General features: G+C 39.9%; 1 protein-coding gene across 1 annotated transcript; it reads left to right on the top strand.

Moving 5' to 3' along the window:
* Nucleotides 1-797: 797 nt before the first annotated feature.
* Nucleotides 798-24008, top strand: pdzd4 (PDZ domain containing 4; the record flags this gene model as incomplete). Its single annotated transcript, XM_079826928.1, has 8 exons — nucleotides 798-857; nucleotides 13586-13624; nucleotides 14401-14690; nucleotides 14814-14904; nucleotides 17237-17335; nucleotides 17426-17488; nucleotides 17886-17987; nucleotides 22056-24008. The coding sequence occupies 8 exons, from the start codon at nucleotides 798-800 to the stop codon at nucleotides 24006-24008; spliced, it is 2697 nt and encodes an 898-aa protein (XP_079683054.1).
* Between the last annotated feature and the right edge of the window lie 412 nt (nucleotides 24009-24420).

The following is a 24420-nucleotide window of genomic DNA, read 5'->3' as shown; positions in this document are numbered from 1 at the left end:
CAGAACTGCAGCAGGCACTAGTCATAGACTCAAGCTACATGTTTTAAAGCACTTCAAATAGCATGACCGGCATGTCTGCGCAGACAGAGTGTTGTTATATGTAAATGAAGGGAACAAGCTCTCTAATAATAGAAACAGAGTGTGAAGGAAGGGATCTCTCAGGGGAATACAGAGCGGCGGAAGATAAACATTTGTTTATTGCATCTTTTATTTAATAATTCATGTCTTAGTCTACGATTTTTGCACCAGGGAGTTTACGTTGAGCAGATCTCGTCTTTGATGATATTGTTCAGACACGGTGGGATCTGTGAATTTAATCCTCGACTCGCTGCTCGTTTCAAGTGCAAAGACTTTGGGGATTGGAAACATTTTCTGTCTCATATATTATCTGATTTGCATCATCACAATTCTGTCATAGGTCACGTTTTAAAGGCAGTAACATTGAACCAGCTTCCCTGAGTGTTTATGGTGAAGTAAATTCAAAGCTGAGTAAAAGCACACAGACATCAGAGGCTCCGTTCATCAAGATCAAACCTTGACTTTCTCACGGCTGGATGCCACAGCGTCTCTGATCCCGCTTCCCAAGTTGGACCTCAATTAAAACAGCAGCCGGGTCTGAATGAGGGAAGCAGACAAAGAAAAGCACATCAAAGCCCTTTCATGGAGTGCAGAGTCTTAACATCTGATCTCAGGGAGGGATTCGTGTAATTGGAAGGCAGGGATCGGCACCTACGTCGGAGAATCAGGAAGCAAAGTTCATCGAGGAATCGCACCCCCTCAGGAAATCACAAGCCAGGATGGGCTGCAACATGTGTGTGGTGAACAGGCCGGAGGAACAGTACAGGATCATGTTTCAGGTGAGTATGCAAACAAAAACAAGAGCATATTAATATTTTTAATTTTGCACGGGAAAACTTTATGCTTATTGGGAATAATCATTAGAAGGTAAAACTTTCATAAAGTTTAATACCTCACATATAACGTGACATTCACTACTGTTCAAAAGTTTGGGGTCAGTAAGATTTAGAAAAAAAAGAAAGAAAAAGAAATGAATATTTGGCAAGGATACAATAAATTGATTTATAATGTTACTATTTCTATTTGAAATAAATGTAGTTCTTTTGAACTTTCTATTCATTAAAGAATCATGGAATAAAAATGTATCGTGAAGTACCGTTTGTACTACATGATAATAATAAGAAATGTGCGCCAAATTAGCATATTCAAATGATTTCTAAAGGATCATGTGAAACTAAGATTGGACTAATGGCTGATGAACATAGCTTTGCAATCACATGAATGCATTTAATAACATTTTAAAATATTAAAATAGAAAAAAGATTATTTTCAATAATAATATTTCAATATTTATATTTTTACTCTATTTTTGATCAAATAAATGCAGCCTTGGTGAGCATAAGAGATCTTACTGATGCAAAACATTTGTATCCGGTAAACCGGTATCAGCTATAGCTTGTTATATTATGTATTAAATGCAACACAAAAACTAACTGTTAAATATTTATTATTTAAAATCTTTAAAACCGTAGCTAATAATAACAGCATCAACTCTGTTTGAAAAGGATTCCTCTTGCTGAAACTTGGATACTGGGATTTGGCCCATCTAGTGTATATGGTTAAATATAAAAAGGAATTAGACCATAAATCAGCTCTTTTGGATGAGCAATTTAAATTTGAGCCCAAATCACAACCTTGTGTATGATCACCAGTATAGCATTCCTCAAATGAGATTAATAGTTCATCATATTTATTTGGTGAAATGGTTCTTTGTGTTGGGGTTTAAGGTGTTCACTCCTGCATGAGGCTCCTGTTCTTCTTATAGTACCACGGAAAACCTCACATTCTGCTGTCTCATAATGGCACCAGGGTTTATGCATGTTAACCTTACGGGGACTGTAGATCTGCCAGCAAACTGGAAACCGTTTATCGTAACAGAACAGCTTTAAGATGTGTCAAGGGGCTTTTAAGTTACGTTGGTGCTTTAAGCAAAGAATTTAATGAATTAATCCTGTGTTGAAAACCACAATCCCCCAAACCACGCAGAGATTTCCTACTCAGCAGCATCCTCTAATTGACATAATGGTGAGACTTTCTAATAGGCTGAGTGAGAAAAAGTGATGCTGGTTTTTAAACCTCTTCCACTGTCGAGGTGTTAAAGTTTGGGTTCCATTCTGTCATTTTTCCAACCACATGACAGGTCATGTGACTATGATTGATAGCTAGGGGATATTTATACTTCTGGAAAGTAGAGCAGGATGAGAGAAGGGCAGATCTTCTAATAATAAAACCTATCAGGTGTGTAAAATATCTGTGGCACGGATAGCGGAGATGGAAAAGGAATGCTAAAAGCAAGGTTTATTGAATTCAGAAGCTGAGTACAAGTGTACCGGGGCAAAGCTGATCCTTCAGCTATGCAAAATAAAAAAGCATGGCACGTCTTTGAACACATGGCTTAAAGCTGACAATGGGAATGTGGCTGCAGTGTCACCTTGAATTAAACTAAGGGTCCAAATCAGTAAGTATCTGTGACACCTGTGCAAATAAACTATTTTAGCCTTTTTGCAAGGTCATGCTCATGAATATGCAAATATTAACTACATTTAAATGTTTTCTGAAGAGAATGTGAGAATGATGCTCGGGTGTACTGGGTTGTTGCAATGCAGTTGCTGTTCATAGTGGTTGTTAGAACATGTGGTTCCTAGGGTGTTCCTAGGTGATTTTTTTGGTGGTTACAAAATGTAATTATATGCATGATTTTAAAAACATTTCATATTTCATATATATTAAATAACAGCAAGTGTCTCCTTTTGGGGAAAAAATAATTAAAAACAAAAAATCTATTCAACAAAACTTAATTATATACATGATTAACAATTAAGAAAAAAAAACATGCATATAAACATTATGGGCCCTATTTTAACGATCTAAGCGCATGGTCTGAACTCTGAAGTGCATGTGCACTTTGTGTCCAGGATCCAGTTTTGCTAGTTTAACGACGGAAAAACGGTCGGCGTGCCAGGCACATGGTCCAAAGGGCTTGTACTTATTTTCTTAATGAGTCATTGGAGTGTTTTGGGCGTAACGTGAAATAAACCAAACAGAGTCTCATTCACATTCCCTTTAAAAGCCAGTTGCGCTTACACCATGGCGGATTCGCTATTTACATGGTGGAAAGACTGAACGCTTTTCCAGAGAGGAATCCTTTTATTTGTAATATTTAAAATTGTTGGTATGCTGCTGCCCTGTGTGTGTAAAAAGCAGAGTGTACATGCATTGTGCACCCTTTAAATAATAAAAATACTGCGCTATTGACTTTAGAATAGGTTTTTGTTGGCACAGTCGTTTTTCAGTTGCCTCAAAATAGCAACGCGCCAACAATGCACCTGAACACACCTCGTTTTCAGACCAGCACACCCAAAGTAATCAAAAGTTACAGCATTTGGAACTAAGGTAGCTTTTTTGTTTAGCTGAGCGTCCAAAAATCTCTCCAAACAAGTGTCTCCGGTTTATGTCATTTTATTGTTATAACTCCACAAGGAATGTCTTTAGATTTAAGTGACAGATTTCAGACATCAATTTCTCATTAATGCAATTATCTAATCAACCAATCACATGGCAGTTGCTTCAATGCATTTAGAGGTGTGGTCCTGGTCAAGCCAATCTCCTGAACTCCAAACTGAATGTCAGAATGGGAAAGAAAGGTGATTTAAGCAATTTTGAGCGTGGCATGGTTGTTGGTGCCAGTGGTCTGAATATTTCACAATCTGCTCAGTTACTGGGATTTTCACACACAACCATTTCTAGGGTTTACAAAGAATGCCGTGAAAGGGAAAACCATCCAGTATGCGGGAGTCCTGTGGCCGAAAATGCCTTGTTGATGCTAGAGGTCAGAGGAGAATGGGCCGACTGATTCAAGCTGATCGAAGAGCAACTTTGACTGAAATAACCACTCGTTACAACCGAGGTATGCAGCAAAGCATTTGTGAAGCCACAACACGCACAACCTTGAGGCGGATGGGCTACAACAGCAGAAGACCCCACCGGGTACCACTCATCTCCACTACAAATAGGAAAAAGAGGCTACAATTTGCACAAGTTCACCAAAATTGGAAAGTTGAAGACTGGAAAAATGTTGCCTGGTCTGATGAGTCTCGATTTCTGTTGAGAGTCTGAATTTGGCGTAAACAGAATGAGAACATGGATCCATCATGCCTTGTTACCACTGTGCAGGCTGGTGGTGGTGGTGTAATGGTGTGGGGGATGTTTTCTTGGCACACTTTAGCCCTTAGTGCCAATTGGGCATCGTTTAAATGCCACGGCCTACCTGAACATTGTTTCTGACCATGTCCATCCCTTTTTGACCACCATGTACCCATCCTCTGATGGCTACTTCCAGCAGGATAATGCACCATGTCACAAAGCTTGAATCATTTCAAATTGGTTTCTTGAACATGACAATGAGTTCACTTTACTAAAATGGCCCCCACAGTCACCAGATCTCAACCCAATAGAGCATCTTTGGGATGTGGTGGAACGGAAGCTTCATGCCCTGGATGTGCATCCCACAAATCTCCATCAACTGCAAGATGCTATTCTATCAATATGGGCCAACATTTCTAAAGAATGCTTTCAGCACCTTGTTGAATCAATGCCACGTAGAATTAAGGCAGTTCTGAAGGCGAAAGGGGGTCAAACACAGTATTAGTATGGTGTTCCTCATAATCCTTTAGGTGAGTGTATATGGGTACTAAAACTTACGCCCAAAACAATTATGCTTGTTGTATTCTACTCTGTGAGACCTTTCAAATGACATATGACACATGACTATCTGAGTTTTCGACATATTAGTACAAAAAGAAAATTCATAAACTTTTTTATTTATTTATCAGCAAATAGCTCAGCACTACTTAGGAGTTAATCAAATTGGCTGCATGCATTGTAAAGTTCAGACTCTAAGCTTTCAAATTACACCTATTTTGTGTCTATTTTTGTGTTAGTTTTGAAAAATATGATTATACATTTTTTCGTCGCTAGGTGGTGCCCGCCAGCGGTACACTCTGGTTTAGAGGGACAACTCAGCACTTGTTAAGAGTTGAACAAAATGGTTACATTAATTAAAAAGCTGAATTTCAAAGCTTTAAAATTATATCTATTTTGTTATTCCATTTAGTTGCTAAGCAATTTCACCATAATCAAATCAGCCATATCACCCTGCAGCCCAAGACTGGTTTCCCACTGAAGCTAAGCAGGGCTGAGCCTGGTTAATACCTGGATGGGAGACCAACTGGGAAAACCAGGTAGCTGCTGGTAGAGGTGTTAGTGAGGCCAGCAGGGGGTGCTCACCCTGTGGTCTGTGTGGGTCCTAACACCCCAGTATAGTGATTGGGACACTATACTGTAACAAGCACCGTCCTTCGGATGAGACGTTAAACCGAGGTCCTGACTCTCTGTGGTCATTAAAAATCCCAGGATGTCCTTCGATAAAGAGTAGGGGTGGAACCCCGGCATCCTGGCCAAATTTGCCCATTGGCCCCTCTCCATCATGGCCTCCTAATCATCCCCATATACAGATTGGCTTCATCACTCTGTCTCCTCTCCACCAATCAGCTGGTGTGTGGTGGGCGTTCTGGCGCAATATGGCTGCCGTCGCATCATCCAGGTGGATGCTGCACATTGGTGGTGGTTGAGGAGATTCCCCCTTCTATATGTAAAGCGCTTTGAGTGCCTAGAAAAGCGCTATATAAATGTAACAAATTATTATAATTTGATTATGAATTTTTTGGCGGTACGCTTCGGGTTTAAAAGTTAAAAAGAATATAATAATGAAATTATTTAATAACAAAACCTGAATGCTACCAAACAAAAACGCAACCTATTTCAAATGCACTGACGCCTCACAGTTCTTTCACCTGTAACATTTAAACTCCACATGACCAAAATCTTCTCCACAGCTTGAGTTTGCAGCTTTGAAGTTTTGTTCAGAGAGCAATTTGCTTTCTCCGCCAGACCGCAATGTCATGCCAGGATAGGTCGAGTTTTCTCTAATACCGAGAGGATCTCCCACTTGATCTGTTCAATCTCACTTCAATTTCCAGCTTCTCTCCGCCTTATTGTACACTGCCTGAGGCTCTTCACAGAGGGCTTTGCTACTTAACCAGTTTCTTACACAGTGACGAATAGTCCTCTCGGTGTGAGCCTGTTTTAAATGCTGCACAGTTATTAGCGGAGAGAGCTGGAAGTCACCATAAACCCCTTGCCAAATCAGCTGCACCAACACTGGAAGCCCCCTGGATTTCCCGCAAAGGAATAGCGAAGCATATTTAATGCGCTTTTGATTCAAAGCGATATCAGCATGAGAGTGATGCACAAGCTGTGGGTGACAGGAGGCGTTACATGTCTTTACTTTTCCTCCTACCCTTCATAGCTTGCAGACCCATACACCCATATCTATCTTTTTATGTTTTTTAAATAAGTACCGGTATCTTATGGTAAGGCTATATTTATTTGATCAAAAAGACAGTAAAAACTAGCCTAGAAATCTAGACGCACCCGAGCGGCAGCAAATCTAATTTGCAGCCAGGGTAGTCTAGCAACTCTCCGTAGGCTTGCGAGCTGGAAAAAACAAACTCTGGTCAGGCCAATCAAATCGTGTATAGAGTCGGTGGGCGGGCTTAACATAATGACGGCTGAGTTGTGGCCATTCCGTTGTGCTACTTGAAAACAAAGAAGCTGGCGAACAGCGGTCTTTCGAATCGGCTTTGGAGTGACTCTGGAAGACTTGAAGTTAAGCTTGTCTTTGAGAAAAGAACAAAGAACAGCATTGAAGTCATTCTTAAATAAAGGAAGATATGTTCAGAGTTTTGCCAACCGGATACGGCAAAAGTTTAATCTATCAACTAGCTCCGCTTCACCTTCTTCGTTGCTCTGGTTGGTTGTAGCGCTATCCTATTGCGTGCAGAGAGAATTTGAAAGACAACCTTTTATCTCGCCCCTCGGATTGAGCCCTGCCAATGGTGTGTTCCCAGACCCAACAGCTTGATGTGGGTCTGGCTTGTCAGGCTAAGTAAAAACAGTATCATTGTGAAATATTATTACAATTTAAAAGAACTGTTTTCTATTTTAATATATTTTCAAATGTTATTTATTGCTGTGATGGCAAAGCTGAATTTCCAGCATCATTTCTCCAGTCTTCAGTGTCACATGATCCGTTTAGAAATCCTTTTAATATGCTGATTTTGTGCTCAAGAAACATCTCTTATTATAATATTTTTGTGAAAATCATGATAGATATTATCAGCATTCTTTGATGAATAGAAAATTCTAAAGAACACCATTATAAAAGGTAAATGTCTTTCAGGACATTATTCGTTTACGAACACAACACACAACACAATGTGCAATTCACATTACAGGTAAAACACCTGTGAAAAATCAACATCAAAAAAATTCCTTCATCTTAACAAAACCCTATTTTTTTACAGACTTTTCTTAGAGGGCATTATGATTTATGCCATTTCCTCCTGGAGATGATAAAACTGGTGTAAAATCCCTCAGGCTTATACTGACGGAGGGACCCGAGCCATATCTAGGGATCAGTATAGTATAGAGATGTATGGATGTGCTTTTTTTTCCAAGTAACCAACCACCTAGCAGCCACCCAGCAACTGCACAGCAACATGCTAAAAAGCACTCGTAACACCTTAGCAACACCAAATGGCAGCAAGTTCTGCACAGTCATTTTCTTCTTAAAATGTCTTTTATCATTGTGATGTCCTCACTGTTTTATAAAAGCATTAAGCCATGGGTTAAGTGGTGTTAGATAGAAAACCCACGGTAAATCGCACCTCTTGTGGCTTATTGCTTACTCTTAAGTGCTTATCATGGTGACTGTTTCTTAGACACACATTCTCACTCAGTCTTTCTCGGTATCATGCTCTATGTATCGGAGTAAGTGGCATTCGCTCTTGTTTCTCCTCTGTGGCTGGGCACACAGTAATGAAGAGCAGACACATCCTGACAGGCTTCATTGGACTCAGGACAAGCTGCTGCAGGCATGAATAATACCATTCACACTGGATCACATTAGCCAGCTCTGCTGGAATAGCCAAGCGCTTGGAATCGCTATCCGTGAACGCCATCGCATTCATTTGGCAGGACCATCTTCATGTGATGCTCATCCGTGCTAATTGCTGCTAAGCTTTAGTCTTATGATGAGATTTAAATGAGCTCAGTCTGCAGAAAAATCCTGTGCATGTTGAGTCGCTCCAAAACGAGCCTTTTAGCAGACGCTTTTCCTTTTGTAATCCCGCCTAAACCCCCCCCACGACATGTCTGATGAGTTTCCCTCTCGCGCTCTCAGTCTTCCTGCCTCTACCTAACATACCCTGTCAAATTTGTCTCTATGGGATGCCGTTGCCAAGGCAACTGAGGTCATTAAGCAAGACTTATATGCTTTCTCACTGCAACGCACAAAGACGCAATAATGAAGGCGAAGACGCGCACACACATAGTCGAGCACATTAAATCAGGCATTTGGAATAAACATTGATGTAAATAAAAATAATCCACTAGTGCGGGGCGAAGTGTACCCTCCACACTGCATGAGGTCTCTCCAAACACGTAGCGACTTGAAAGGAAAAAAAAGATAAAACAGTCCACCCTTCACCTGCTTGGAGAATAGAGGGGAAAAAGAAGAAAGTAAAACTAATCCAGAGTGACATTTTGAGCACAAATAACCTTTAGTTAAATTCTCCTCTGGTTTCCAGCGCAACCCTTGCCCTGCCCTGACTGGCAACACTAGTAGGAGCAAAAATTGCTATCGCCCATCGTGAACATACATCACTGCTCAGGACTCAGGATTAATGGAGGTTAAGGTTCAATCCAGGGCGGAGAGCGAGCGAGAGAGAGTTTCCCTCCTCTAAACTCTAATCAAAAGCAAGACAAAATCCTGAGGGGAAGGTGATGGAAAGAGGGAGCGAAGACGGGAGTTTGGGAACAATGTAAAAAAAAATCACAATTTAGAACCTCAAACTGAGTTGACCTAGTTTACTGCAGTGCTTAGAACCTTTGTGAAGACGTTTAGCATTTCTAACACTTTGTTTAACTGGGTCAAGTTGATTGAGAGAAGCAAACTGATTTCAAAATGAAACTCGAAAAAAAGGCCATAATCAGAATAATTATTTGGGGAGAATCTTTTGGGAAACCGCACTCGTTTTCTGTATTATAATTAGCAGTCATAGATAGCAGGCCGTCGGTGGAAATGCAACAACAAACAACCTGTCACTCCGACATAAATCTCATACTTCTGTACTAATAACCACTAGAGGTAATACTCAGAGGTGGCAAAGTAGAAGCATTAAAGCAGTTACAGATGCAATAAGCAGATAAAATGTCTGAAAAATAAGGCACTTGACACGAAAAGCAATAAAAGACATTTTCTTGCACAAGGAAACTAATATAAATGCTTGGTAGTATTCTTATTAAAACATTTCATAATAGTGTGACATCAAGTAAACAAACATTTAAAAATGTTCACACTAATTGTAGTGCTGAAAATGTGTCACACACTGTGTAATTATCAAACATATATTGTTTTGGTAACTTTGTAAATATCTACTACTTCATAACATTAGTTAAAATGATTGTAGTCGACATTCAACCTACTCTATATTGCCAAAAGTATTGGGACACCCATCCAAATGATTGAATTCTGGCGTTCCAATAACTTCCATGGCCACAGGTGTATAAAATCAAGCACCTAGGCATACAGACGCTTCTACAAACATTTGTGAAAGAATGGGTCTCTCTCAGAAGCTCAGTGAATTCAAGTGTGGTACTGTGATAGATTGCCACCTGTATAATAAGTCCATATGTGAAATTTCCTCATTACTAAATATTCTACAGTCAACTGTTAGTGGTATTATAACAAATGTGGAAGCAATTGGGAACAGCAGCAACTCAGCCCCGAAGTGGTAGGCCATGTAAAATCACAGAGCGGGGTCAGCGCATGCTGAGGAGCACAGTGTGCAGAAGTCGCCAACTTTCTGCAGAGTCAATAGCTACAGACCTCCAAACTTCGTGTGGCCTTCAGATTAGCTAATAACAGTATGTAGAGCTTCATGGTATGGGTTTCCATGGCCGAACAGCTGCACCCAAGCCTTACATCACCAAGTGCAATGCAAAGTGTCAGATGCAGTGGTGTAAAGTAGAGGGCTGCATTGGGATTGAGTCCCGCCGGGTCCCGCGGGACCCAACGTAAATCTCGCGGGAGCGGGCGGTTTGAATTTTGCTGCGGGCGGGAACGGGCGGCTAAAAAAAACACAGCGGGAATCGGCGGGATAGGGAGGTTGCCTAACGACATGATGGAGAAGATGTCAATAGATGATGTAGAAAAGAACCTCAAACGAGGTATTTACAGCACAAAAGCTAAGCAAGGAAAGTCTGACATTTGGAGAAGTTTCTCAATTGTTTTGGTAGGCAAAGTCATGCGGTATAACGTTATATGTCTCCACATATTGCGCAGCTGGCAAATACATAGATACTTGATCATACCTCACCAAAAACGCTCAGCACTCCCTGCAGGTCAAGTTGACTGTTTGGTGTTTTTGACAAACAATACATAGAAGTTTAGTGAGTGGAATTGGATTGTTTCTAAATGTCCGTTTGCTATTTTGTGTTCACATTACGTTCTGTTGAAGCATGTTTTCTCAGGTTTCCTTTCAGTCGGAACTGACCGACGAATTGGGATCTGTTTTTTGTTTCTCAATCTGGTTTTCTGTTTTCTGTTTTGCAAAGCAGTCTATTTTTATGTGCAAAGTTTTTGATAAAAACGAAATTATATTTGAATGTATTTGGCCTTTTTTTTTTTTACATGCAGGCCAGGGAAACGAAACAAACAACCCCATGAATCTCTTTAATAATATCAAAACAAATATGTGTTTTTTTCCCCCTGCGGGACGGGAGAAGACACAAAATCAATGCATCTCTATTATTGTGCGGGAATAAATTCTCGGAGTTTTGCGGGTGCGGGCGGGAGTGGACATACATATTGCGGGAGCGGGCGGGAGTGTAACACATACGTTGCGGGAGCGGGCGGTAATGGTCAGAAATTCGGCGGGTGCGGGCGGGAGCGGGATGAAGAAAACAGTCCCGCGCAGGGCTCTAGTGTAAAGCACTCTGGAGTGACAAATTATGCTTCTCTGTCTGGCAATCCGATGGACGAGTCTGGGTTTGGCGGTTGAGAACGATACACATTATGTATCAAACTAAAAATGAACAAAACTTTTAACATTTTTGTTCTTGGTAAATTCTACATATAGTGAATGTCGGCTAATGTTAATGAGTTGAACTTTGTTGTGACATTTTACCAGTTTATCTGTATTTTATATTAAATATATAGTTTATGAATAACTAAAAACAGCATTTGATTCCAGCTAGATGGACATTTTCTAAAGGTTAAACATTTCCTTTTACTAAAAGACAACAAAATTGACTTTTTTTTTTTGCTGCTTCATGCTACAAGTCTTGGAAAGAACCATAATCAATGCAGCTTGTTTGGTAGATCAGACTCTGAGTTAATACAGGCATCCCACAGTGAGATGATAGGGACATTGCAGTATCTGTGAGCGCTTTCAGAAGCTCCTTCATTAGCAATGCAATTATTCCACAGGGGCACATGCACAGGGTGAAGGTCAATAGAGGTGTATCAAGAGTTAAAGAGATGTAATTGCTGTCTCCTAGTATTGAACTGATAAGCACAATCACCCACTGAGTTCTGTATAGGGCTCTTGATCATGCAGAAGATATTCGATCACAGTCCATTCGACACACACTGTTGTTCGTCTGAAAATACTAAAACAAATATTTTGACATTTTCAACCCGCTGCTTCCCTATAACCTGTACTTTCCCCTATGATCTTATGTTTATACATTTCAAATACTAATGTATCAAGCTCATGCTAGAGAATCACACATCAATAAGCATTTTCTATATGACAGAGTTGAATGCATAGAAAATCTTTTCTGCTCAAGAACTCCATGTTTGTCAATATCGCTATTGCTCCATCAACTCTGAATCCCGTGAGCAAACAGTCCATTTGTAATCAAAGCTACTGACAGGATCAATAATGAGCTGAACACAATGAAAAATAAATAGGTTTCACCTCTTTTAGACATTGAAAGACTTTCAGTCAAAAAGCATAAGGATTGGGGTGAGACCTGGTCTCTAAGGGTCAGCTTGTAGCTTGACTACTTGGAGAATGATGAAAGACAGAGAGAGAGAGAGAGAGAGAGAGAGAGAGAGAGAGAGAGAGAGAGAGAGAGAGAGAGAGAGAGAGAGAGAGAGAGAGAGAGGAGATAGGAGGGGTTGTCAAAAGTACTTTCAGTAGTATTAACCTTGTATTGATTGTGGGTTGTATTCATGAGGGTTAAATCACCTCTCATCTGTCCCTCCCTATAAGGCCTGTCATGGGATGAACTGTCCCAATGCACAAATTCAAATCTGCACCGTCAAAAATCTGTCAGTTTTAATAATAAATAAACCAACAGACGAAGAGTTGTTAACCAGCGCCCACAACAGCACATGTAGAACATGGTATAATCTATAATATATATATTTATATACCACCAGACAGGTCCTCTGCACAGACCATATGGCCAGCTTCGGCTCCATACCAGTGTGATGAATCGATCTTCAAGCAAAAGGAAGTGGATAAATATTTGAATGCTACCGCTCCCGATCTGAATTCTGACTTGTGCAGCCTGAATCATAATCACACTGCGTTCGTTCATTGGCCAGAGGAAAACTGGCCCCCTGACCCCTGGTTTCTTCCAAGGTTTTTCCCCCCATTCTGTCACCTGAAGTAGTTTGGGATTCTTGCCACTGTCACTTCTGGCTTGCTTAGTTGGGGGCACTTAATATTCAAAAATATTATTGATCTGACGCTATATGAGACCTGAACTGAGCTGTTTTCTGCAGAACCGCTTTATAGATTAAATTTAATTATTTTAATTTAATATAATAATTGATCATCTTTACAATGGAACTGAATCAACACTGAACAGACTCCAGCTCAACAACCAAAATGCATCATTTTCCTGTTATTAATGTAAAGCTGCTTTGAAACTATCTGTATGGTATAAAGCACACACACACACACACACACACACACACACACACACACACACACACACACACACACACACACACACACACACACACACACACACACACACACACACACACACACACACACACACACACACACACACACACACACACACACACACACACACACACACACACAAATTAATTATGTTGGAAAGCTCAAGCACTGCATATATTGAAAAGATTGAACCAAAATAAATCCCTGATACATAAACACTATTTTTCAGGTTTTGTCGCTTTGTCATAGTACTCAAGAATCAGTGATGTGCAACAAAAAGATCCTGCCAAAACATTAACTGTTATAAGAATTACTATCAACCCTAATCCTATGTTTTTTTTCTTTTTAAAGCTGTCAATATTCATTTTTTTTGTCTGTTTCTGCTTGGTTTTTCTCCATAGAAGGGAAACACTCTGCGTCCCATTGATGCAGAAGTAAAGGTAGGACATATACCACTCAGATCTACAATGTCTATACACTATTTTTCAAAAGTTTGGGGTCAGTCATTTTTTTTAAAGAAATTAGAAAAAGGTTGCTTTTTCTTTTTTGAAAATGCCTTTCTGTAGAATTTTCTATTAATTAAAGAATCCTGAAAAATTCCCACAACTGTTTCAACATTGATAATAAGAAATGTATTTTAATGACCAAATCAGCATATTAGAAGGATCACGTGACATTGAAAACTGGAATAATAGCTGGTGAAAGTTCAGCTTTGCCATTACAGTAATAAATTAAAATGTAAAATACAAATTGACAACGGTGCTTTCATTGTATTTTTAATCAAATAAATGCAGCCGTGGTGAGCAAGCATCTCTTTAAAAAGCGTTTTTAAAATGTTTATATGACCCCAGTCTTTTGAATGGTAAAGAAGCAGCTGTAAGATCAGTTTCAGTGAGAGCAGTTTTTTCTCTTTCTATGTCAGTTAGTGATTGCATGATGAACAGCTCATGCTTGCACTAGCCATTTTTGCTGGTTTGCAATGTTAGTTCTCACCAAGGAGGAGCAGAACTGCATCCTTCCTTGAGTTCTGCTTATTTGTGCATTCCTTCTCTCATTTTTCATATCAGCGTCTCCCTCCTTCCCCAACTCATTCTCTTTATAGTGCTGCTTCAGCATTTTCAGAAGTGTCAGATTAAACAACCAATCATTACATTATATTTTAGGTGGACATACAATTGCATTAATCCTATATGATAACTATTTTCACAACCTGCAGCTCAAAGGCAGAAGAACATCTCACCTGTCCCAGGACAAGGATGGGCAGCCTCATGATCCTCTGCTGCTTCAGGTGGTACGTAAGGGTCACAGGAGGAGATTAGGTGTGGCCGCTGGCACGGCTCGGCTCATGGCTATCACAGACTGCATGGACAACGGCACCCAGACCGACATTAGCTTCCAGAACTTCCTGAATGGGGACAGAGGGTCTTACCCAAGTAGTGGATCACCAATGCCCCCACCCTCCCCTCCCCTAGCCCAGCTGGTGGAGCCGTACCTGCTAAATGACCTGTGAGCATCTTCACTGTCCTCTGCCTCTTTATCAGTTCTTATTAGCGTCTGTGTGGGTTTTGTGAGGTGGACTAATGTAACATGCACTGAAAACCTGATGAAGAAGCATGTGTCTGTTCACAGTGGTTCTCTGGGGCAGGAATATAGTGATCCAAATGACTACTTCAATGTTGCTAACCATGAGGTGGATCAACAAGAAGAGCTGGAATATGAGGTGGGAACACCAACTAATCAAAATAATCCTTTACATATAATTACAAATAATCAAGCACGACATTTAACAAAATAAATACCACTGATAAAACATTTTTTGAACCTGGATGGTGTAAATGGCCAGAGCTGTTTCTTTGTTTGATGTCAAAGCTCCATCAAAGGAAATAATTAAACCTGTCAAAATATAGAAACACACCGTTCAGGTAATAATATAATATAATATAATATAAATAGTGCAGGGAAATCGATTAATCATGATGGATCGCATCCAAAATAAAAGTTTGTGTTTACATAACAATGTGTGTGTGTACTGTGTATAATAATGATGTATATATTAGGGCTCGGCAAATTAACGTGTTAATGCAGGCGATTATTTTTTTCAGTTTAACGCATAAAAAATATTTAACGCAATTAATGCAGCATCTGTTTTTATATCCATTTTTGCCCAGCATTACATTATTTGATCACGCTCTTATTCATGTAAATGCTTTTAAACAATCTAAGCGCGACAAGACACAAGAGAACGCGCTGTATGTCAATGTCCTGTCTGTGTGGGTGCGTCTGTCAGCTCATTGGCATAATAGACACCATAGACATAATAAATACATAGACGTCTATGATTGGGACACCTTGACACACACACACTCGACACACAGACGGACTCGCGTCAGTCTCGTGCACACATCGAGTTCTCTTTTGCTCTTGAACAAAAAATAACAACAACAACACAGAGAACTAGTTTTGTAGAGTATTCTCATATTAGGAGTCTTAAATGGGTTAAATAACGTCTTAAATGAACTTGTGAGAAAATGAAATGCGTGTGACAGCACATCAGATCCGCGTCATGTTCTGCAGCGGCCGATCTTAAAGTGACAGCAGCACTGATGATGTCTGTCATTAATACTCATCAAGGAACAAAGGGAACAGAGAACATTTTTGATGATTAATCTATATTTAATTGATTATTTATGAAGTTAAGAAAGGTGTTTGTTAACTATTACATTTCTATACATGTCTAACAGGGAAGGCCATGGGTAAATATAACATTTATTATAATGGGTTTATGTAAAGATTGTTTTAAGTTCACTTAAATTAAAAGTTGTTTTTTAAAGCCTAATAAATGTTGAAATTGGTAGCTTTCAGTTATACTGTAACGAAACGCCATTGATGTTTCATAGAGACATTAGTATCAGTGATACTGGCCTTCATTCATAAAATTATGCCATTACAACACATATTTAAAATATGCTGTCTTTAAATGGTTTCTACATTAATTTGGAGAGTAACTGAAATTAATACAATATCAAAATATATAATAACTCAAAAATATTAAAAACTTGCGATTAATTACAGAAAAAATGTGATTATTAGTTGTTGTTTTTTAATCGATTCCCAGCACTAGTATATATAAATACATTCTTTCATGTATATATTTAAGAAATATTAATACTACATATATTTATATAATATATCTTATTTTAAATATAAATATTTTATATATAAATATAACATATTTTTCTTAAATATATACATGCATGTGTGTGTATTTATATATACATAATAATTATACACAATACACACACATATGTTATGTATACAGAAACTTGTATTTTGGATGCGAATAATTGCGATTACTTGATTGCCCAGCACTAAATATAATATAATATAATATAATATAATATAATATAATATAATATAATATAATATAATATAATATAATATAATATAATATAATATAATATAATTAATATAACATAACATAACATAACATAACATAACATAACATAACATAACATAACATAACATAACATAATATAATATAATATATTATATAATATTATATAATATAATATAAAAAGACATTATTATTAATAAAATTGTCCTGACTCACATAAATAATAGTAAACAGCAAACATGCTCAAAATGTGCAAACAAAAACAAAACAAAAATGTATTAATTTTAAATAGATAACCGGTTGATTCAAAACATGAAACTAGAGGTTAAAATTTTTGTTACATTAAATGAAACAAAGCAAAAATAAATGTACAATTATTCTGGATCCCCTCACAATTGCCAACTGTGACCAGGAATAAAGCACATACTTCCATTAAAAGCTGTTTGTTTCATTGGACTTTCCAGGAGGAAAATAAAAAGCACTCTAAGGGAAAAAATGGGATTAAATGGGTTAGCATAAACAGTTACCTAAACACATGACCACAACATAAAATATCTCATACATTTGCTTTGGCTGGCTTTCTGTCTTGGTGCATCTTTAAAGCAGAGGGTTTAATCTTTGCCCCATATAAGCAGCACTTCCTCTCTGTCTCTGTCAGGAGGTGGAGCTGTATAAGTCGAGTCAGCAGGATAAACTGGGGCTAACAGTGTGTTACCGGACGGACGACGAGGAAGACCAAGGCATCTACGTTGGAGCAGTGAGTGATCACATGAGGCCGGATTTTGTGTTTTTTTTGTGTTCGATATTAAAGTTTTCCAGCTGATATTTAAACACTTCCTGTTCTTAGGTGAATCCAAACAGCATAGCAGCAAAAGATGGAAGAATCAGAAAGGGGGACAGAATATTACAGGTATGTATATTTCTCAGCTGTGCTTTTAGAGTCAAATGACATCAACAACAATTACGAAGGAACTGACATCATAATGTCATTATGTTCATTTGGGATGCAGGCCAAGTGCTTCTAGAGACAATCAGTCTATAAACAGATAATTGGTGTGACTTTTAAGACAGCCCACACAGTTACTCTCTAGAGAATAATTACAGAACAGCCAACACAGAGTGACATGTTTCCATTGTCTTGACAAGTTCCTAGTTTATTCTGGTTTCTGATGTGACACTGACACATCCATTACGTCGCACTCAGTTGAAACATGACCACCCATTTTCTGATGTTTTGATGTTGTATTATTTTGGGAAAGAGCTGACCTGTTTGGCTGTGAGTGATGGCTCTGTCTGTCCCACATTAGATAAATGGGATGGAAGTTCAGAACCGAGAGGAAGCGGTGGCCATCCTGACCCGTGAGGACAGCACCAACTTCTCATTACTGCTGGCCAGACCAGAGATAGAGGTAAAGACATATATCACGAGAAAGAAATAGGATTTACAATGTGAACACACTAGAATAGAGTGAAGAAGGACAAACCGTTATATATTTATGACAGTACATGCAAACACAATAGAAAGAGAAGTCTTTTTTAATCAATTATCAATGTCCTAGAACAGGGGTGTCCAAACATGCTCCTGGAGGGCACTGTCCTGCAGAGTTTAGCTTCAACACAGCCTCGAGACCTTGATTAGCTGGTTCAGGTGTGTTTAATTGGGGTTGGAGCTAAACTCTGCAGGACAGTGGCCTTCCAGGAGCAGGATTGGACACTCTTGCCCTAGACAGTAATGTGTTAAATTGAGAGTGAATGGCTGCTTCTCATATTTTTCTCAAAAATGTCTTACATAATTCCAGAAGAGATCTCAAATGTTTAGAATGTTCAGAAAGACTGCGAACAAAAATCTGAATTCTTCCAAGACCAAAATTTCAGTTTAATCTGAATTTGTCTATCTCTATAAATGTATTGTCAAGTCCTAAAATTTTTAATGTGGTAGCATCTAAGAGCTTCATTTAAAAGATCTGAGCGCATGGCGCATTTGCACTTAGGACGTGTCCGAATCCACTTATGCGAGTTTAACGATGGAAAAAAACGGTCGGCACGCCAGGCACATGGTCCAAAAGGGTTGTACCTAGTCTCTTATTGAGTCATTGGGTGTGCTTTGGGCGTAATGTGCAATAAACCAATCAGAGTGTCATCTCCCATTCTCTTTAAAATCCAGTTGCGCTTGCACCATGGAGGATTCGCTATTAAGGGTGCTTCACACCTGCCTCATTTAGTTCAGTTGAATCGTACTACAGTTCGTTTTCCCCTTTGGTGCGGTTCGTTTGGTCAGGTGTGAAAAAAAGCAGCAATCGCACTCGGGTGCGCACCAAAAGCGGACCAAACAAGCGTTATGTAATGAGAAAGTGTTTGTTGACAGTTTGCACTTTAGCATGGCAGCTCGCGGACAAAGTTGGAGTAGTGAGGAGGTGCAGAGCCTCATAGAAATTTGGATCCGATGACCATATTAGGTCCCAACTTTTGAAAACTCACAAGAACAACGCGATCTTCACTTGAAGCGACGAGCGATGCGCGCTCGCCGTTTGCAGTGCATTAGAACGTTGTTTTCAAGCCACATCCGCGCTTCATTATAGAAATGTATTGTTTGCATATTGTGGTGTATACAAACAATGTAATAGATTATGGCCAGGGACAAAACCAGCCCACGCAGTCGCAGTTTAGGAAATACGCCATGGCCAATGAGTGATGTGGATGTTGTCATGTGACTGCATTTTGGTTCGTTTCAACTGGTTCGGACCAAAGCAATTAGTGTAGTGTGAAAAGGAACCAAAAAAGCTGAAAAATGCTAAAATGTATAATTGTTTGCCCTTGGTTCGGACCAAATTAACCGAGCTAGAGATGTGAAAGCACCCTTACATGACAGAATTTGCAAGCGGAAAGACTGAACACTTCTCTAGAGAGGAATCCTTTTATTTTTTATACACTGTGTGTGTTATAAGCGCGTTGGGCACCCGCCTATAGGCGCACATTACTAACGCGACTAACTAACGCACAATACTACGCATTCATATTCAATTGCCTCAAAATAGCAACTCGCCAACAATGCGGCTGAACACACCTTGTTTTAAGACCAGCACGCCCATGGGCGAACAGATGAGCTTGAGTGCATTTGCTATTTAAAAAACGTGTCGCTGGACGTGAAAATGATAACTGTGTCAGGCTGAAACTAGCAAAAAAACACTTGTGCCACGTCTACCGTTACATTGCACTGGGTGTATGATAGGGCCCTAAATTAAGTAGATCCATTAAAAAATAGAAACATACTGACACTATTACTGTATAATGCACTAATAGTATTCATTTAAAATGTCATTATCTTTTAAAGGTAAGAGCTTCCTGTATTTACATTTCACAGCATATTTTGGACAGAAACCTAACACAAACGTTAAAATGCAATATAACTAAGATCTCCATGAAATCATCTGCACATCCTCTGAGCAATAAAACGGTCCTCTAGGCACACACATGCAAGCACAATTCAAGTACAAAATCACATAAACACAAAAATAGGCTTTTGGAGGCACATGCAAAGTTAATGGACCCACGCTGTCCCCAACGACAGCATCTCCTAAAATTAATGGCTTATTTTGCTGAAGGAAGGGAAACAGAAGTCTCACATCACTCAACGTCTCAATCATGTGATCACTCTTAGTGATGGGCGTCAAGGATTTGTGGCAGTTCCATTAACACTATTCCACAAGGAGGTGAAGAGTGAGAGGGAACAAAGCTGCTTTACAGAATGGAGAAAAGTGCACCATTAGAAAGACATGCACAGAGGAAGAGTAATTGAAGGAATTGATGGAAGGCATGAAAGAGAGGGCAAATGAAGAGGTATAGAGAAAGGAAATTATTTTTTTTCCCACAGTCAGCTGATTCCAAGGACATAAACTACCACATCTGATTAAGCCATGAACACATTTATGGTCTAGGTATCTATAGGAATTTTTTTACAAATTACTAAATTTGCACTTTGCTCATTATTAGAAACACATTAATCTATTTACTTAAATTACTGTAGTGCTATTGTACAAATATAATGTAAAAATCATTTAGCAGATGTTTTCATCCAAAGTGACTAACAAATAAGATTAACACAAGCAGAAGCGATTAATTTGAACTAAATCTTCGTTATATCTGTTCAAGCTAATTTGATGTTGTATCTAATAAACATTTAACAGCATTTTTACTCTTGCCCCACTCATTTATTATCTGTTCTAAATGAGCACCTATTTCAGAGATGGATATATGGTGCTCTCTAAATTTATGACTTTGTAACTGTATCAATTGTTCAGCTATTTCTGGGGATCCAGTGAAGATATTGGAAAAAATGGCTGTTGGTTATTGTGTGCAGCCGGCAAAAATCATCTATCATGAGCACAGCCGTGAGCTAATGAATAAAACAGGGAGCTCATTTCAGCCAACGCTCAGCACTAACAAGATCAGAACAAAAAGAGGGCCATTTTGTACCTCTCATTCTCATCACCCTCCCAGCAACACAAAATGATTAATGATGAACTGAAGACCAGAAACAAGTGGAGCTGTCAGACTAAGAGTGGAAGAGATGGAGAGAGAAAGAGAGACAGTGATAGAAAAACAGGAAGGGAAAAGAGAATGACTTACAGTAAGATTACAGGCTGAATAAATCAAGAGGAGAGAAAGAGAGTCAGATACACATAAAGAAATGTCATGAGCAGACCATTAAAACAACCTGTGCTGCTCTTAATATAAGCCTGAGATATAATCAAGTGATAATTGCAATTGATTATTGTCTTCCGATTATAGACAAAGAAGCAGGGAAAACAATACAGGACATTTATAAAGCTGTATTCATCAATAAATCTGTATGACACAACATAATTGTCACATATTAACATTAACAAATGAACAGTCAGAGTAGTGGCACTTTGTTATTAAGTATGTCACAAGAAAATAAATGTGAATAGACTAATTTCCATGCCCAAGTCTCAATGATCATGTAAGATAAGGTTACACTTTATTTGAAGGTGTCCTTGTTGCAGTGTAATTATACATTTAAATACTGAGTAATATTAATTAACTACATGTACTTACTTTAGGGTTATGGCTAGAAATAGGGTTGCATGTAATTGCATAATTTACCGTTATTACATGCAACATGTGCAACAAAGACACTGTAAAATAAAGTTTTACCTAATACAATCTATATGTATAATAGAGATGTATAGACAAACGCACATAATATATACAGATAAATGTATATTTTCCATATATATATATAAATATAATAGGATTTTACTATAAATAACAGGCCTCATAAGCAACTCAGGTCTCGCAAACAACTAAACATGTTGTACACACATTTAAACAAATGTCTATATTGCCATCTAGCGTTGAAGTGTATTACTGCATTTACTGGTAATGTCAAACTCTAACTCTTCCCTCTTTGCTTGCTTACTTTTCCCCTTCTCTTCCTTTCTGTGCCTTTCCCCTAGACGGACACTCATTTGGACCCAGAGGAGCTTGATTGTGAGTTACCTGTAGAGATGAGTGTGGACAGCCTTAACACCTCCCATCTGTCCGGCCTGTACCATTTCCGCCAACAGAGAACCCAAGCAGGGATTCCTGAGGAAGTACTACATCATGAGACGCCCATGCTCAGCCTAGCAACTCTCAGCAACAGCCAGGAGCTCGACAGTGGTGTGGGCCGCACTGATGAGAGCACAAAGAATGAAGAGTCCTCTGAGCATGACATCCTTCTGGGAGAAGAGCAGACCAGCGCCTCCAACACAAATGCCACCAACACACCTGGCAGCTTGCGCAAGTTCAGACCCAGCAGGAACAGCGGAGGAGGGAGCGAAACGCCATCTCCACTGTTCCCTCTACGAGAGCTTCACCTCAGCACAGACTCACTGGACTGTGGAAGCGTGGGTGGCGGGTACCTTCATGATCCCATCAGCGGGATGATGATGCCGGGTCTGACAGAGGAGGAATGCGACAGGTACAGGCAACTTCTGGAAATCAAATGTCGTTATGAAAAGAGGATGAAGAAAGTGCAGCAGGTTCAAGAAGAGAAGCCGAGAGAAGGAGAGACACAACAGGAAGATGAGAACGTGGACGGGGAGGAGACTCTGGATGAGAACAGTAACGAGAACCTGACTCCACATGAGATGGCGCTTTTGGAAGAGGAAATGAGGCACCTTGAGTTCAAGTGCCGGAATATTCTACGGGCACAGAAGATGCAGCAGTTAAGAGAGCGCTGTTTGAAAGCCTGGCTGATGGAGGAAGAAACATCTGGCCGGGGATCTGCAGAACCTCAGGGGTCTCCATTGCATGAGCTATCTGACATCAACGAACTTCCTGAGAAGGAACGATCGGACAAGGACAGCACCAGCGCTTACAACACTGGGGGAGAGAGCTGCAGGAGCACGCCTATGGTGAGTGAGCATCGACTTCCAGTTTCTCAGTTGGAAGAGTCCACAAGCCCTCTGCTAAGTAGACACAGGGATCGACCAACCTGGAGTGAGAGAGGACGAGCAAGCCTCAACAGTTCATATTCACCAAGCAGCTACAAGAAGTTTCAGACTAACACCCCTATGAACCAGAAATACTGCTCACTCTCAAGAGAAGGAACCATCCGTCGCACGCCTGAAGGGATGACACAGGGCAGCAATTCCAGGGTGAGCAGCCATAACAGGAATGGCGGTCGTAGCGCAGAGTCAAGTCCTTACTTCACTCGACGCCGTCATTCCAACTGCTTCACTCCAGAACGCTACCAGAGTTGCATGCATCTGGGATCTTCCCTTTCCGAGAGTTCTGGACCCTTGGATAGAGCTGTGGAAGGAGAAAGTGAGGCACCACTGGGTGGCAGTGACCGCGAGGGCCATGGAAATGGCACTTTTGGGTCGCTTCCTCACCCCAGCCCAGTTAAGCTTTCTCTGGCTTTACCTTTGCCGCTTCCCCCTGCCTCACCACGCATGGAGTGGAAGGTCAAGATAAGGAGCGATGGGACCCGCTATGTGGCCAAACGTCCCGTCCGAGACCGACTCCTGAAAGCCCGTGCGATGAAGATCCGTGAGGAGCGTAGCGGAATGACAACTGATGACGACGCAGTCAGCGAAATGAAGATGGGACGCTATTGGAGCAAGGAAGAGCGTAAGCAACAGCTACTGAGGGCCCGCGAGCAGCGCAGGCGCAGAGAGTTTATGATGCAGAGTCGTTTGGACTATCTGCGGGATCGTGGTCTGGACGTGGGCAAGGAGAGCCAGTCGGAGTCAGGTCAGAACCCAGCCTCAATCCTGGAGCTCAGTCAGAAAAAGAGCTCCAAGAAACGCAACCGACGCATACTGGACAACTGGATCACCATCCAAGAGCTACTGTCACATGGCTCTCGCTCTCCAGACGGGACAAAGGTGTACAATCCTCTTCTGTCCGTTACCACAGTCTGAAATGAAAGGATGGCGAGGAAGGACAAGAGAAAGAGAATCTATTTTATCCAATTACTTTCTTGAACAGTTCTCAGCAGTTTCAAAGGGTCATCATTCCACTGTACTATTATGGCCGATCAATGTCAAGCATCTATCAGCCTTTTTAATTTAACATTAACATTCTCTGAAGTCTTAATATCTCATGCTGTGATGATTCTCAAGTAAATGTGCATTTCAAATCAAAAGACTAGTTAAAAAGTGCTCATGGGTGGTGGTACTTTGAAGTTCTTGGAAAAACTTGATTTTCTTGATTAATGAATGTCGCACTGCTTCTCAATATACATTACTGACACTCCTCTGGGGTCAAGCATCTGCTTTCAAGGATTTCGGTTGAAATATTCAAGCTAAAAAACAGCACAGTGACAAAGACACT

Source organism: Gobio gobio (assembly GCF_949357685.1).
Source record: "Gobio gobio genome assembly, chromosome: 10".
Lineage (NCBI taxonomy): Eukaryota > Metazoa > Chordata > Actinopteri > Cypriniformes > Gobionidae > Gobio > Gobio gobio.
This window is presented reverse-complemented; position numbering and strand designations above follow the sequence as displayed.